This window comes from Didymella exigua (genome assembly GCF_010094145.1).
Source record: "Didymella exigua CBS 183.55 unplaced genomic scaffold M421scaffold_12, whole genome shotgun sequence".
NCBI classification, from domain to species: Eukaryota; Fungi; Ascomycota; class Dothideomycetes; order Pleosporales; family Didymellaceae; genus Didymella; species Didymella exigua.
Window position 1 is genome coordinate 344532 of NW_022984786.1, and position 13058 is coordinate 357589.

The window sequence follows — 13058 nt, forward strand, 5'->3', positions numbered from 1 at the left end:
TGACGTTCAGGTCTGCTGAGGTGTTGATCACACCTTGCGCGTTCTGGTGTTCTTATGCTGGTGGTCGAGCTCTTTTGATGTTCCGGTCAAGCAGGCTACGATCAGGCAGCGTCAGGCATCACAGAAATGGGTACCTAATGATTTGAATCTGTACAAAACTTCAATTGTACGTTTGTAAGCACTTTAATATAGCTGGGTATCGTTTGACTATTGTCCTCTATGATGCATCTTTTCCCATTTTGAACGCCGTGCAATGCATGTGCAGCTTCCCAAATTACAGACAGCAGGCCCTCTGCCCGTGCGTGAAGCCTTTGACATCTACACGTATCTCAAAGCGTGCCCCAGCGCTCCGCTGCGGATGTCCCATGTCCAATAAATCCTCAAGAGGGAGTCGCTTGCTGGTCTGCCTTGGTCGTAGCGAGGCCGTCGGTATGCTGAGCGATATGCGCAGACTGAATGTCTCTGCCGCGTTCTCATCCAAGTTCATACTCAAGCCGCGTTGTCGACCTCCATGCTCGCAGGCGCAGTGGTCGTGCGCTTGCCGTTATCTGTCGTGAAGCCCATGCCTGCCTCTGCTTCCTTGATGGAGTAAGGTTCTTCCTTCAGTGCCTTGACTCTGCAGGCTATTAGCATCTCTGCGCGCTTCAGGCAACGTGGAACTGCGCTGCGCTTGGTGAACGTACCTGCGCTTGTGCACCTTGCCCTTCTTGTGCGCCAGCATGTTGGCCTCACTTTCGAAGAACTTTGCGCACTCGAGGCAGTAGTTCTGCCCCAGGCCGGGCAGGTCTTCTATGGGCTTTGCATTCTTGAACTCGGCGAGGTGCTTCTCGTCGTGCTGGTCGGCGTGGACCTGGTCAAGATCGCGCGTGTGCCTGCGCGTCTTCTTCTTGCTGTCCTGTCCACGTATGGCAGGCATGGTGTGCTGAATCGGCGCGAGTGAATGTGTCGGGCTGGATCCGCGGCCGTCGGCTGTTGTCGTGCTGGCTGGAGGATTCGGCTATGGGCCGCTGGCTCGTGCGGCTGTTCAGAGACCTGCAGACGCTGAAGAAATTTCGCGGAATGCGCTCTAGGCCTTGGCACAAGCAGGGCTGCACGGAGGCTAGTGATGCAGCTGGTCTGGAGACCTCCAAAAAATGACGTTGCTGCTGACTTTTCCGGTCGACCCAGTTGCAGCTGCAGCGCGCAGAGAGGTGCGCACTGCAATCATGCCAATCGGCCGATCAAGCTTCTGAGAGAGGCCCAGCACGCGGGGTTGGAGCACGAACGCCGTCGACGCCGTGTGACGCCACGATGGATATGCGGGCAGAACTTCAGTCGTTCAAATACTCATGAAGGCACTGGCGCACGCATTTTGAATTAACCTCTGCAACAACGCGAAACACGCCAAACACCCTCGCCAGCACGTGAAGCAACTCCCACAGCGGCCCAGCGGGTGAAAGCTGCCGGTTGTATTCGTTTGCGGAAGACCTCGGCTTGCCGCAACAAGCACCGCACGGCCTGTGGAGTCGCTTTGGCAGCCAATCACGCGCGAACTGATAATCGACAGCTTCGAGGCAGCTTCTGACGCTCTTTTCCGCGTGTCCTCCATCACTCCTCATCTCCACTCCACCCATCCTCAGCCCATCCAAGATGCAGAGGTTCTCGAGGCTCGGCCGTGTCGGCCAGAGCTTCGCTTCGCGCAGGTCATTGGCCACCGTCAGCGATGCACCGCTCTCTCGCAAGGTCGAGATGACCAACTGGGAGAAGGGCAACTACATCAACTACCAGAAGATGTCGGAGAACCTCAAGATTGTGCGCGGCCGCCTCAACCGCCCGCTCGCTCTCGCCGAGAAGATTCTCTACTCCCACTTGGACGACCCCCACAACCAGGAGCTCGAGCGCGGCTCCAGCTATCTGAAGCTCCGCCCCGACCGTGTTGCTTGCCAGGATGCCACCGCTCAGATGGCCATTCTCCAGTTCATGTCGGCCGGCATGCCCTCCGTGGCTACCCCCTCCACCGTCCACTGCGACCACTTGATCGAGGCACAGGTCGGCAACGAGAAGGATCTGGCCCGCGCCATCGACATCAACAAGGAGGTCTACGACTTCCTGGCCACATCTTGCGCTAAGTACAACATTGGTTTCTGGAAGCCCGGCTCCGGTATCATCCACCAGATCGTTCTCGAGAACTACGCTTTCCCCGGTGCTCTCCTCATCGGTACCGACTCTCACACTCCCAACGCTGGCGGTCTCGGTATGGCCGCCATTGGTGTCGGTGGTAAGTAGCTCCAATTCGCTCAAACACAAATCAATTGGCTCACGAACAACCAGGTGCTGATGCCGTCGACGTCATGGCTGGTCTTCCCTGGGAGCTGAAGGCCCCCAAGGTTATCGGTGTCAAGCTCACCGGTAAGCTCTCGGGCTGGACTTCGCCCAAGGACATCATCCTCAAGGTTGCTGGTATCCTCACCGTCAAGGGTGGAACTGGTGCCATTGTCGAGTACCATGGACCCGGTGTCGAGTCTCTGTCCTGCACTGGTATGGCTACCATCTGCAACATGGGTGCTGAGATCGGTGCCACCACCTCCGTCTTCCCCTTCAACGACCGCATGTACGACTACCTCAAGGCCACCAAGCGTCAGCACATTGGTGACTTCGCCCGCGAGTACGCTGCTGAGCTCCGCGAGGACGAGGGTACCGAGTACGACCAGCTCATCGAGATCAACCTCGACGAGCTTGAGCCCCACATCAACGGTCCCTTCACCCCCGATCTGGCCACTCCCATCTCCAAGTTCAAGGAGGCTGTCAAGGCCAACAACTGGCCCGAGGAGATGAAGGTCGGTCTGATCGGTTCTTGCACCAACTCCTCGTACGAGGACATGACCCGCGCTGCCTCCATTGCTGAGGACGCCATGGCCCACGGCCTCAAGTCCAAGTCTCTGTTCACCGTCACTCCCGGCAGTGAGCAAATTCGGTACGTTTTCCAGAATAATGAATTTCGCGTTCTTCGCGAAGCCTGGAGGTCTTCATAATACTGACATCGATCCAGCGCCACCATCGAGCGTGATGGTCAGCTCAAGACCTTCGAGGAGTTTGGCGGCATGGTTCTGGCCAACGCCTGCGGTCCTTGCATTGGGTAAGTGACTCGTAGCCAACATACCACATTATTGGATTTTAACTGACATTACCACAGACAGTGGGACCGCCGTGACGTCAAGAAGGGCACTGCCAACTCGATTGTCTCGTCCTACAACCGTAACTTCACTGGCCGTAACGATGCCAACCCTGCTAGTGCGTATTCAGTACTCCGTCTTGAAATGCACTTGCTAACTTTGCATAGCCCACAGCTTCGTCACCTCCCCTGATCTTGTCGTCGCCCTCTCAATTGCCGGAACCCTAAACTTCAACCCGCTGACTGGTAATTTAGCTCCCGCTGGTATTCTGAAGCATTTTTCGCTGACATCTTATAGACACACTCAAGGACAGCAACGGCAAGGAGTTCAAGCTCAAGGCGCCCTCAGGTGATGGTCTCCCCGCCAACGGCTACGACCCAGGGCAGGACACATACCAGGCTCCTCCCGCCGACCGTGCGGCCGTCCAGGTCGCCGTCTCCCCCTCCTCCGACCGTCTCCAGCTCCTCCAGCCCTTCAACGCTTGGGATGGCAAGGACGCCACCGACCTACCCATCCTCATCAAGTGCCAGGGTAAGACCACCACTGACCACATTTCCATGGCTGGTCCCTGGTTGAAATACCGCGGTCACTTGGACAACATCTCCAACAACATGTTGATCGGTGCCATCAACGAGGAGAACGGCGAGGCCAACAAGGTCAAGAACAACCTCACCGGCGAGTACGGTGCCGTCCCTGACGTTGCCCGTGACTACAAGAAGAACGGCATCAGGTGGGTCGTTGTTGGTGACTGGAACTACGGCGAGGGCTCTTCCCGTGAGCACGCTGCCCTTGAGCCTAGGCACTTGGGTGGTCTTGCCATCATCACCCGCTCCTTCGCTCGTATCCACGAGACCAACCTGAAGAAGCAGGGTATGCTTCCCTTGACCTTCTCCGAGCCCGCCGACTACGAGAAGATTCGCCCCAACGACAAGGTTGACATCAAGGCTACCGAGCTCGCCGTTGGTCAGCCCATTACCCTCGTTGTTCACCCCGCCAACGGCGACAAGGCCTTTGACATCAAGCTCTCGCACACATTCAACGAGGGCCAGATCGAGTGGTTCAAGAACGGCTCTGCCCTCAACACCATGGCTAAGCAGCGCAAGTAAACGCATCAACTCTGAGTTGAGATGAAACCAACCGCCACTGGGGATGTAGATATGGAGAGGATACCCGAAGTACGAGGACGAACATGAGCAGAAAGACCCTACAAGGGTGGAAAACTCAGAACATGAGGCCTGGCAGCCCTTGATTGGGTTTTGTCAAGCAGAAGTTTTCATTACAGCTCTTACCCGGGCTTAACAGGGTTGGGTTCGGCTTGTATTTGTGACGGTGTTAGCATGCAATGTACGATTTCTATTTATGGGCAATCGCAATGTCCATACGATCTTCAAATCAAACGGGTCCAGATTCATGATTATGCGAATTTGTGTTCATTATTGAGCGTCCAGGTCTTCATCCACTGTGGCAGGATTCTGGCCTTGTCGAGCTCTGACAACCAACATCTCATAAGTGACCGGATAACTCCACCTCGGCCCCGGAGTACTCCATATACAGTCGGCCCGACGGCTGCAGTCCACAATCGTGGACATCCATGTTCGCAAGGGTATTAAAGACCCACGCTCGCACGTGACAAAAGTCATCGTCATGGTAACGGCGAACAACAAACGCCAGGTCTGACCTGATCGCCGTTGGAGTTATCCTTGCACATGTCCGACCTGTGCTAGCTGTGCACACTTTGGCATTCTTTGGGGTATATTCCTATCTGTCGCATAGACGTCGTACATCTCCTTTCCTCTCTTGATCATTTGCAGCAATGGCTCGTCTGCGCAAGCCCAGCCCGCTGGAAGCGTTCATCTCCATGCAGCAACCATCTGATACACGCCCGCGTCGTTCCAGCCCTAGGAAGGCCGTCCGCGACGTCAGCTACATGATCTCCTCCTCCGAAGACGAAGAAAACGTGCCCTTGCGACCGAAACACTCAAAGCGCGATCTCGGCGAACAGTCGTCCATCTTCCCGGAAGACTCCTTCTACACATTGAAATCATACGCGAGCTCGTCGAAAATAGCACTTACTCCACGCAGACAGCGCATACTCAGACCGGTCGAGAGCAATAGTCGACTGCTGAGGAAGCTGAGCGATGAGAGCCTGAGGAGTCCGGAGAAGAGGCCCGGGTCTGAGAGGCGAGCGAGGAGGGAGAGGTGTGCAACAGAAGATGTTGAGGTCGATGCTGGGCGGCAACGGAGTCTTATGTATGCGAAGAGCTTGGCAAGAAGTTTTGCGGGGAGGGAGCTCAAGAAGGCGAGCTCGAGGATCGATGTGTTGGGTGATGCCGAGCTGCGCATTCCGGGCAGGCCAAGAACGCAGAAACAGGCGCTGACCGTTGAGGTTCAGGAGGCTCATGCTGAGCCGGAGGAGACGAGCATACTCTGCGGAGAGGAGGAGGATGTTGCTCAAGAAGCGGAGCAGCACCAAGTTGAGCCAAGCGACGAAGTTACTGCCTCCGAGGAGCAAGAAGACGAGGAAGAGGATGATGTTGTCCTGCTGGTCAGATCGAGGCAAAGGCGACCGCAACGACTGGTTGAGTTTGACTCTGAATCTGACTACGCAGACGCAGCTACCGAGGAAGAGCAGAAGCAGGAGAAAGACGAACCAGAAGAGCCGCAACCTCTAGTTTCTATGCGACCCCCTCACAGAAAGGGTCACAGTACCATCTCGAATTGGGCGCAGGAAGTCATCGACCTGACTGATTCACCCCCTAAGGCGCTGGAGCCGTTCGTCCTTCCAGAATCGACACGTGCCCGCTCATCGTCATTCGCAGTTTCGCGTCCGGCAACATCTTCCTCGGACGGCGTACATCCATTCCTTACATAGTATGTCATCTGCAAACCCCTGGATGATAAATACACATTAACCGGCTCACAGCTCTCCTACGCCAACTAAGAAGCGCTCACCATGCAAAGCACCCCCAGTCGCGCGTCCATCGACTCCTCCACCAGCTCCTCCAAGTCCCACCAAGCTTGTATCACCATCCAAGAAGAAACCATTGATTCCAAAGGCACCCAATCTGCGACCAAGTCTCGATGCATTCTGGAACCCAGAAGTCGTCAACGACTGGAATGACCGCCACTCGCCTGCTAAGAAGCTTGTGTCTCCAAAGAAGCAGCAATGGCGCGAAAACATCACCAAAGTGATGGGCGGCATGGACATCGAAGAGGGGAGCAGCAGCGATGAAGCATACGCCAGTCCCGTCACAAGTCCCAAGAAGAAAGCCCCTCGTCCCCAAACCACCAAGAATCACTCCAGCGTATCAGAGCCCACAGTCAAAGGAGTCCGCGCCCAGCGCAAAGACTTCGCCGATCGCAAACACGCCCTCGCAGAAGCCTTCCTCGCCGAGCTCGACACCACTATCTGCTCTGGCAAAATTTCCAACCTCTCCGCCTCAACCGGCGGCATCCAGCTCATCTGGTCCAAAACCCTCAAGACAACCGCCGGCCGCGCAAACTGGCGCCGCGAAGTAATTCGCATCAAGACCTCCTCTCCCGGATCGCCGCCAGCATTCAGAACAGAGACTAGACATCACTGCTCCATTGAGCTGGCCGCAAAAGTCATCGACGACGAGGAGCGCCTGTACAACGTGCTCGCACACGAGTTTTGCCACCTGCTCACCTTTATGATCTCCGAGGTGCGCAATAATCCACACGGCGCTGAGTTCAAGACCTGGGGCCGCAAAGTGTCGCTCGCGTTTGCGGACCGCGGGGTTGAAGTCACGACCAAACATAGCTATGCGATCGAGTATAAGTTTGTCTGGGAGTGTGTGAGCTGCGGCTACGAATTCAAGAGACACTCGAGGAGCATCGATACGCAGAGGCATAGCTGTGGAAAGTGTAAGGGCAGGCTGGTGCAGACTAAACCTGCCCCGAGGGCTGGGAATGCGGCAGATGGCGCGGAGAGGAAGAAGTCTGACTATCAGATTTTCGTGAAGGAGAACTTCAAGAAGGTGAAGAGTGATATGGCGGCCCGGGGGTTGGATACGCAGATGGGCAAGGTAATGGAGGTCGTGGCGAGGGAGTACAGGGAGAGGAAGGAGGTAGAGAGGAAGGAGGTGGAGAGGAAGGAGGGCGAGAAGGGGGTTGGTGAGCTTGATCAGGCACTTGAGGGGCTGAAGCTGTGAGCGGCGCGAAGACTTTTGATGTTTTACGATCTGCATGGTGGCGTTGGAGGTATTGTGTCGCACAATCTCTGTTGCATACTGGCGCAAATCCGAATCTCATTCCACGTAGAGTCTTCAAACGGTTTTCCCTGACGCTTTTTTGCAATTTCAGACCGCAATACACTTGACCACGGATATCGTCGGAACCGTGCAATGCTGCACGAGACGAGGTTTGAAACATTGGAACCCAACCACCAGAGTTTACTCGGCCATCTGATCGGGCTTCTCCAGCTTGGTGAGGCGTGCATGGAGTCGCTTGATCTCCTCCTCCTTGATATTGATTCCTTCATGGGTAGGACGATTACAAGTCAGCCACATGACGAGGTCGAACATGTAGTTGTCTGGCCAGCAGGTGGGGTGCTTCTTTATTGAGTGAAGGTGGGGAGCCTACTGTGTCGCTGTACAGTTGATACTGGTCTGCGATGATTTCATATACATCCGAATCAGCATCATCAGCATCGTAGAGGATAGACTGCCCGACTCGAGTAAGCTTTCAATAACGCTTGGTTGGCCCTTCGATCCCAGTTTGGAACTTTGGGTTCGGACGCCATAGAAGGGTGCCATGAACTGCGGAGGCTGATTCGTCGCGTGAGCTGGACCCACTTTTCTTCGCACGCGTTCGCGCGTCGCGTCATCCAGCGCCATTTGCAACAACCTTCCCGCAATGCACCGCCGTCTTCAGTGCATTGTATCAAAGTGGTGCGACTCAGAGCAGAGTGTCTGCGGGTCTCAAACAGCAGCTTTGAGTCTGTGGCGCAGCAGCTGTCCCACTTTCGCTCCTAGCGTAAATGACTCATTTTGAGTCTCTGCGTGCACCGCCATACGAAACACCACGAAAGGTGCAAGTCCGCTGGGGGGTCATACTGTGGCTCCCGTTTAGGTATGAAATCCTTTCCGATAATAGAGAGAGCGAAATTGTGATGGTACTTGTAATGTATAAATATATTCGCGTTTCTTGTCATGAGTTTCTCCACTACAACACCGACTGCCATATTTCTTTACAATTCCAGACACCCCTTCCTTATCTTTGATCTGTTATAATTCAGCGACTTGAGCATTATGGCGGGCATTCAACAAACATCAGCTGCGTACACCATCCCGGTAACCTCTTACGACACAGCGCTTTGCGTACTCCCACCAGTCGAGCAGTGCGAGCACGTCAACAGCTTGCGCGAGCTCTACGATAAGGCGTATGGGCGATGGCCGGCACATGTCAACCTCATATATCCATTTGTTGCGCCTGAGCGCTTGCCAGAAGCGCAGCAGCAGATCCAGGCCCAATTTGAGAGGAACCCAGACATCAACACAGCGAACAGGATCAAATTGGAATCTGCAGGACTTTTACGGCAATCACGCAATAGTACTGCAATTCTGCAAGAGTCTCGAGATGCCTCCGATAGATCTCTGGAATCACTTCGATCCCTGGCTCTGCAGGCTCTTGGTCACAAGCCCGGTCGACACAACTTTCACCTGACAATCGGCCAAACTGAGGACAACTCGATGTCTTCTCTCGAATTTCTCATTTCCAAAGTGCGTCTACTTCCTCTTTTGGACTTCGAGATCGGGTCTTTGGCTATCTTGGTTCGTGAGCGAACATCAACCGAGAAATCAGCGACCCGAATGCGCTTATGGGGCTTGATCGACATGTGCTCCTCTCGTCCTATAGTAACGGGCATGATGACAGAGCACTGGCTCAGCGACCCTCCTACATGCGACATGAACGACGATGAAGAGGAAGACGAGGCCGATTCGTCGGATTCTGGCACACCTTTCAATCGGGCGGTGCAGCCTGGAAAGACCTTCTGCTTTGATCGAGCTTCGATCGCGTGGAAACAAGTACAATCTTTTCAATCGAGTCCTAAGCGACCTGTTTCACTCACTGTATCGAGCTACAACGTCTTGGTGGACTCAGGATACCCACCAGCACGTGATCGCGACCAACTCTTGATCAATACGCTGCTATCTGAGGCCGCACAGGCAGATGTTCTGGTCTTGCAGGAGATATCTGACGATTTCCTGTCATATCTGCTTAACAATGCAAAGTTTCGAAGCCAGTACCCTTTCACCTCGCATGGGCCACCAAGCCAACTGGACATTGGACCCTTGCCCAGCATGCGAAATGTTGTCGTTATCAGCAAATGGCCGTTTAGATGGGAGCTGGTACCTTTCCACCGCAAGCACAAAGGTGCTGTGGTTGCAGCCTTCGAATCCATCACTCTTGGTGAATCATTTGCTGTGGCCGGCGTCCATCTGACGTGCGGCCTGACAGATGGATCAGTCGCTGCAAAGAAAATACAAGTGCACAATCTCTTGAACCGCCTCACTCGCCAATATAACAACATTCCGTGGATCATTACTGGAGACTTCAATCTTGCCACTTCAACACACACAATTTACAGTGCTCTTCAAAGCAAATCCATCACCGCACAGACCGGTCACACGATTGCTGCCATCGAAGAACGACTAGCCGGTCATGGAATTTTGGATGCTTGGGCTACCATGCGAGGCGATTACGAGCTGGAGAGACGTGGACTCGACGATGACGAGCTATTCGACGGCGAGGAAGGTGCCACCTTCGATCCAAGGAACAACGTTCTAGCAGCTGCAACATCTGGCACCTCACAGAGTAGGCCGCAACGATACGATCGTGTTCTCGTTCGAACACTAGATACATTTCGTGTCACTGCATTCAACATGTTCGGCTTGCCTGTAGAGGTTGCTGGCGCAAGTGCAGTCCCGAGCGATCATTATGGAGTCAGAGCGTCACTGCAGCTTTTGAAAGTCGCTGAAGGCCTGACTCCAGATCATCGGGAGATGCTCACAGCGCTCAGAGTGGAGGTCCAGCGCACCCACAATCTATTTTCCCAAGAAATGGAGTCAACGCTGCGCGACCATCGCATACTCCTGACAGATAGGGAGAACGCGGAACGTGAGGCAGCGTTCAGTCTGCTAAAGGAAATTCTACTTGCAAACTCAAAGATTGGTGGTGCAGTGACAGCTGATATCCCTTTGGTGATGGTAACTGTTGGCTCTTTTGCGATGAAGACAGATACACCTTCTTCCGACATCGACTGCCTCTGCATCGGGTCTATTAGCTCGAAGACCTTCTTCAAGCTTGCACGCCAACGATTGCAGAAGGCTGAGAGCCAAGGTGTTCGCATACTCCGTAAGGTCGAAGCAGGTACAGGGACCATGCTCGAACTGTCGGTCAACGGTGTTCCCATGGACTTGCAGTATTGCCCTGCAGCTCGCGTGGTCGAGAGGTGAGAACCCATATACCATCATTCGCGGTATACTGACGTTGCATAGTTGGCCCGATTTCGAGAACTTGCCAGCATCAGATCCATTCTTTAATCTCTCGATCCTGTCACTGCGGAAGCTGAAGCCTTATCGCGATTTGATCTACATCAAGCGTACCATACCTGATCTGACCACCTTCAGACTGGCCTACCGAGTTATCAAACTCTGGGCAATGCAGTGTGGCGTCTACTCATCCAAATTCGGGTTCCTTGGAGGCGTGCACATCACACTAATGCTATCCTGGGTCTACAAGCGCATCACATACGACGACCCTGTTAATGAGGTTCATACAATCAGCGCGGACGACTTGGTAGTGACATTCTTCCATCATTACGCAAGTTTGGACTGGGAAAGTGACATGGTTTACGATGCCTTCTTCCATAAGCAGAAGCCTCGCTATCACCGGACTGCGCGAGAGCCGATGGTAGTATTGGGCTTTCATTCTCCAAATTCGAACGTAGCACATACATCGACATTGCCGGGCCTCTTGGTCCTGGTGAAAGAGTTCAAGGCTGCCAGTGCACGACTATTGGACGCGTCAATGACCTGGGGAGCGTTCTTAGGCCCGTCGGGCAGTCACAGCCTCACTGGTCTGGGACTCGGCGAGTCGCAGTTCTTGCGAACGTACAAGAGCTACGTCAGTATCGACATTCATTTCTGGGGCCGCACGCTAGCGAAGGGCAAGAGCTTGGTTGGCTGGGTAGAGTCGCGTTGCATCTCACTTGTTGTTGGTATGGATCTCCATTACGCTTGTACGATTCACAGCAACTGACATTCTCAGATGTTCACAGGATCCTTCCAGATGTTGAAGTGCGCCTATGGCCGGCACGCTTCACAGACAACAAGCCTGATGAGCTCAAGGAGAGCAAGGACTACCATGGCTGCTACCTTATCGGCCTTCAGAGAGCTGCAACTGTGCCATTGGCGCCCAGAAGCTACGGCGAGCGACAGGCGGTGAAACACTCCCTAGAGAAGGTCGTTGATAGATTTCTTACTTCGCTCAGAACAGACGAGAAGAATTACGATGCAACTTCCTCTTGGGTCAATGCTTCGTTGATCACACAGCACGATATTCAAGCCCAGGAGCTCCAGCTAGACGACCGCGAATGGGGCGATTATGCCATGGAGATCGAATCCGATTCAGACCTCGAAGAAGAGCTGGACGATATCGAACACGAGAATACTGAACTACCTAAGCTTTCGATCCGCTCCAAGCCTGTCTCAACATCAACACCCGTGTCAACGGCGAAGCTGCGCCCAGCATCTGATGTTCTCAATCGCCTACGCTGGGACCCAAACCTCGATCCGGCAGACTACATCATTGGCTACGAGGACCGTTTCCTTGGCGCGAAGGAGACAAACCTTGAGAAATGGAAAACGGAGCAAACCGACGAGGAATTCATCCCTCAACACCGTATCCTGTACTTCCGCAAGAAGTTTAACAATGAGAGTGACGGGAAAGGAGGACTGGTCTGGGAGCGTGCAACGAGAACTGACAAGATCTTTGGCAGTGGAGCTGGTGCCGTAGTGTAGAAGTTGGCTAGCCCAGTGCATGACTGCTATATATACATACTGTCTCTGGAGGTGATGGCCAAAAGTGTCGCTGGGGATGGCGTCAGTGTAGTGAATTTAGCCTAATTAGAATCTACAATATAAAGGCATGCCCGTGAGGCACTGAGAAAGATCGACTGGCTATTTCGCAGAATGTTGATGTACCTGTATTGTGGCCTCCGCGCTCAGATACCACTACGACTTCCCGAGAGCCCGACAACTTGTTGTTCTTCAGCAAAACCGCCGGCTACAGGCACGACTCGATTGCAGCCGGTATCGCCGCACTGATACGATTGACAGACAAGACCGGTGACTTCGCTGTCACAGCCAGCGACAATGCATCCCTCTTCACGCCTTCAAATCTCGCGACATACCGTGTCATTGTCCTGCTGCCAACTCAGGTGACTTCCTATCAAACAAACAGCTCGCTGCCCTGCAGAAATTTGTGCACTCAGGAGGTGGCGTTTTCTCCATTCACGGTGCAGCAGCCGGCATGCCATCCTCAGAATGGTACAGGAAACTGATTGGTGCACATTTCTGCATGCACCCCGACCCGGAGCCTGGTTCTGTCGTCGTCGTCACGAACGGCGTGAACCATATCAACCACGCAACCGGCGCTGATGGTCCGCCAGAGATGTGGATAGATGAGTGGTACTACTTTACTTCTTACCTGGCCGAGAATGACAATCTCGAGATTTTACTGGCAGGAGACACCAAGACCTTCAAAGGAGGCAAGCACGGGCCAAATCATCCACTTGCGTGGTGCCAGGAGCTCGAGAGCAGAAGGAGCGCGTAAATAGCTTTGGGCCACTTTGATGAAGCGTGGGTGGGAGAATAAGTGGTT

The 13058-nt window shown here is 54.0% G+C and overlaps 5 protein-coding genes across 5 annotated transcripts; 4 read left to right on the forward strand and 1 right to left on the reverse strand.

The window, feature by feature from the left end:
* Nucleotides 1–134: 134 nt before the first annotated feature.
* On the reverse strand, nucleotides 135–1012 carry M421DRAFT_420144 (zinc finger-containing protein). Its single transcript, XM_033592365.1, has 2 exons — nucleotides 684–1012; nucleotides 135–616 (listed from the first exon to the last, which is right to left on the reverse strand). Exons 1-2 carry the CDS (start codon nucleotides 914–916, stop codon nucleotides 490–492), a joined length of 360 nt encoding a protein of 119 aa, XP_033449162.1. The 5' UTR covers nucleotides 917–1012; the 3' UTR covers nucleotides 135–489.
* A 216-nt stretch (nucleotides 1013–1228) lies between these two features.
* On the forward strand, nucleotides 1229–4684 carry M421DRAFT_420146 (putative mitochondrial aconitate hydratase). The gene is made up of 6 exons (XM_033592366.1): nucleotides 1229–2257; nucleotides 2311–2953; nucleotides 3029–3115; nucleotides 3173–3270; nucleotides 3320–3397; nucleotides 3450–4684. The coding sequence occupies exons 1-6, from the start codon at nucleotides 1630–1632 to the stop codon at nucleotides 4256–4258; spliced, it is 2343 nt and encodes a 780-aa protein (XP_033449163.1). The 5' UTR covers nucleotides 1229–1629; the 3' UTR covers nucleotides 4259–4684.
* Nucleotides 4685–4715: 31 nt separating this feature from the next.
* On the forward strand, nucleotides 4716–7434 carry M421DRAFT_420147 (uncharacterized protein). The gene is made up of 2 exons (XM_033592367.1): nucleotides 4716–6023; nucleotides 6076–7434. The coding sequence occupies exons 1-2, from the start codon at nucleotides 4966–4968 to the stop codon at nucleotides 7322–7324; spliced, it is 2307 nt and encodes a 768-aa protein (XP_033449164.1). The 5' UTR covers nucleotides 4716–4965; the 3' UTR covers nucleotides 7325–7434.
* Nucleotides 7435–8348: 914 nt separating this feature from the next.
* On the forward strand, nucleotides 8349–12341 carry M421DRAFT_420148 (uncharacterized protein). Its single transcript, XM_033592368.1, has 3 exons — nucleotides 8349–10626; nucleotides 10673–11394; nucleotides 11445–12341. The coding sequence occupies exons 1-3, from the start codon at nucleotides 8423–8425 to the stop codon at nucleotides 12194–12196; spliced, it is 3678 nt and encodes a 1225-aa protein (XP_033449165.1). The 5' UTR covers nucleotides 8349–8422; the 3' UTR covers nucleotides 12197–12341.
* Nucleotides 12342–12707: 366 nt separating this feature from the next.
* M421DRAFT_4750 (uncharacterized protein) lies at nucleotides 12708–13010 on the forward strand (the record flags this gene model as incomplete). Its single annotated transcript, XM_033594718.1, has 1 exon — nucleotides 12708–13010. The coding sequence occupies one exon, from the start codon at nucleotides 12708–12710 to the stop codon at nucleotides 13008–13010; it is 303 nt and encodes a 100-aa protein (XP_033449166.1).
* Between the last annotated feature and the right edge of the window lie 48 nt (nucleotides 13011–13058).

Bases quoted from the DNA above. Each gene is read 5' to 3' on its own strand.
- M421DRAFT_420148 (XM_033592368.1), top strand. From the start codon at position 8,423: ATGGCGGGCATTCAACAAACATCAGCTGCGTACACCATCCCGGTAACC. The intron at 10,627-10,672 runs GTGAGAACCCAT...GACGTTGCATAG, and splicing joins GCAGCTCGCGTGGTCGAGAG to TTGGCCCGATTTCGAGAACT. The intron at 11,395-11,444 runs GTATGGATCTCC...TGACATTCTCAG, and splicing joins TTGCATCTCACTTGTTGTTG to ATGTTCACAGGATCCTTCCA.
- M421DRAFT_420144 (XM_033592365.1), bottom strand. From the start codon at position 916: ATGCCTGCCATACGTGGACAGGACAGCAAGAAGAAGACGCGCAGGCAC. The intron at 617-683 runs GTACGTTCACCA...AATAGCCTGCAG, and splicing joins GGCAAGGTGCACAAGCGCAG to AGTCAAGGCACTGAAGGAAG.
- M421DRAFT_420147 (XM_033592367.1), top strand. From the start codon at position 4,966: ATGGCTCGTCTGCGCAAGCCCAGCCCGCTGGAAGCGTTCATCTCCATG. The intron at 6,024-6,075 runs GTATGTCATCTG...ACCGGCTCACAG, and splicing joins GTACATCCATTCCTTACATA to CTCTCCTACGCCAACTAAGA.
- M421DRAFT_420146 (XM_033592366.1), top strand. From the start codon at position 1,630: ATGCAGAGGTTCTCGAGGCTCGGCCGTGTCGGCCAGAGCTTCGCTTCG. The intron at 2,258-2,310 runs GTAAGTAGCTCC...ACGAACAACCAG, and splicing joins GGCCGCCATTGGTGTCGGTG to GTGCTGATGCCGTCGACGTC. The intron at 3,116-3,172 runs GTAAGTGACTCG...ACATTACCACAG, and splicing joins GCCTGCGGTCCTTGCATTGG to ACAGTGGGACCGCCGTGACG.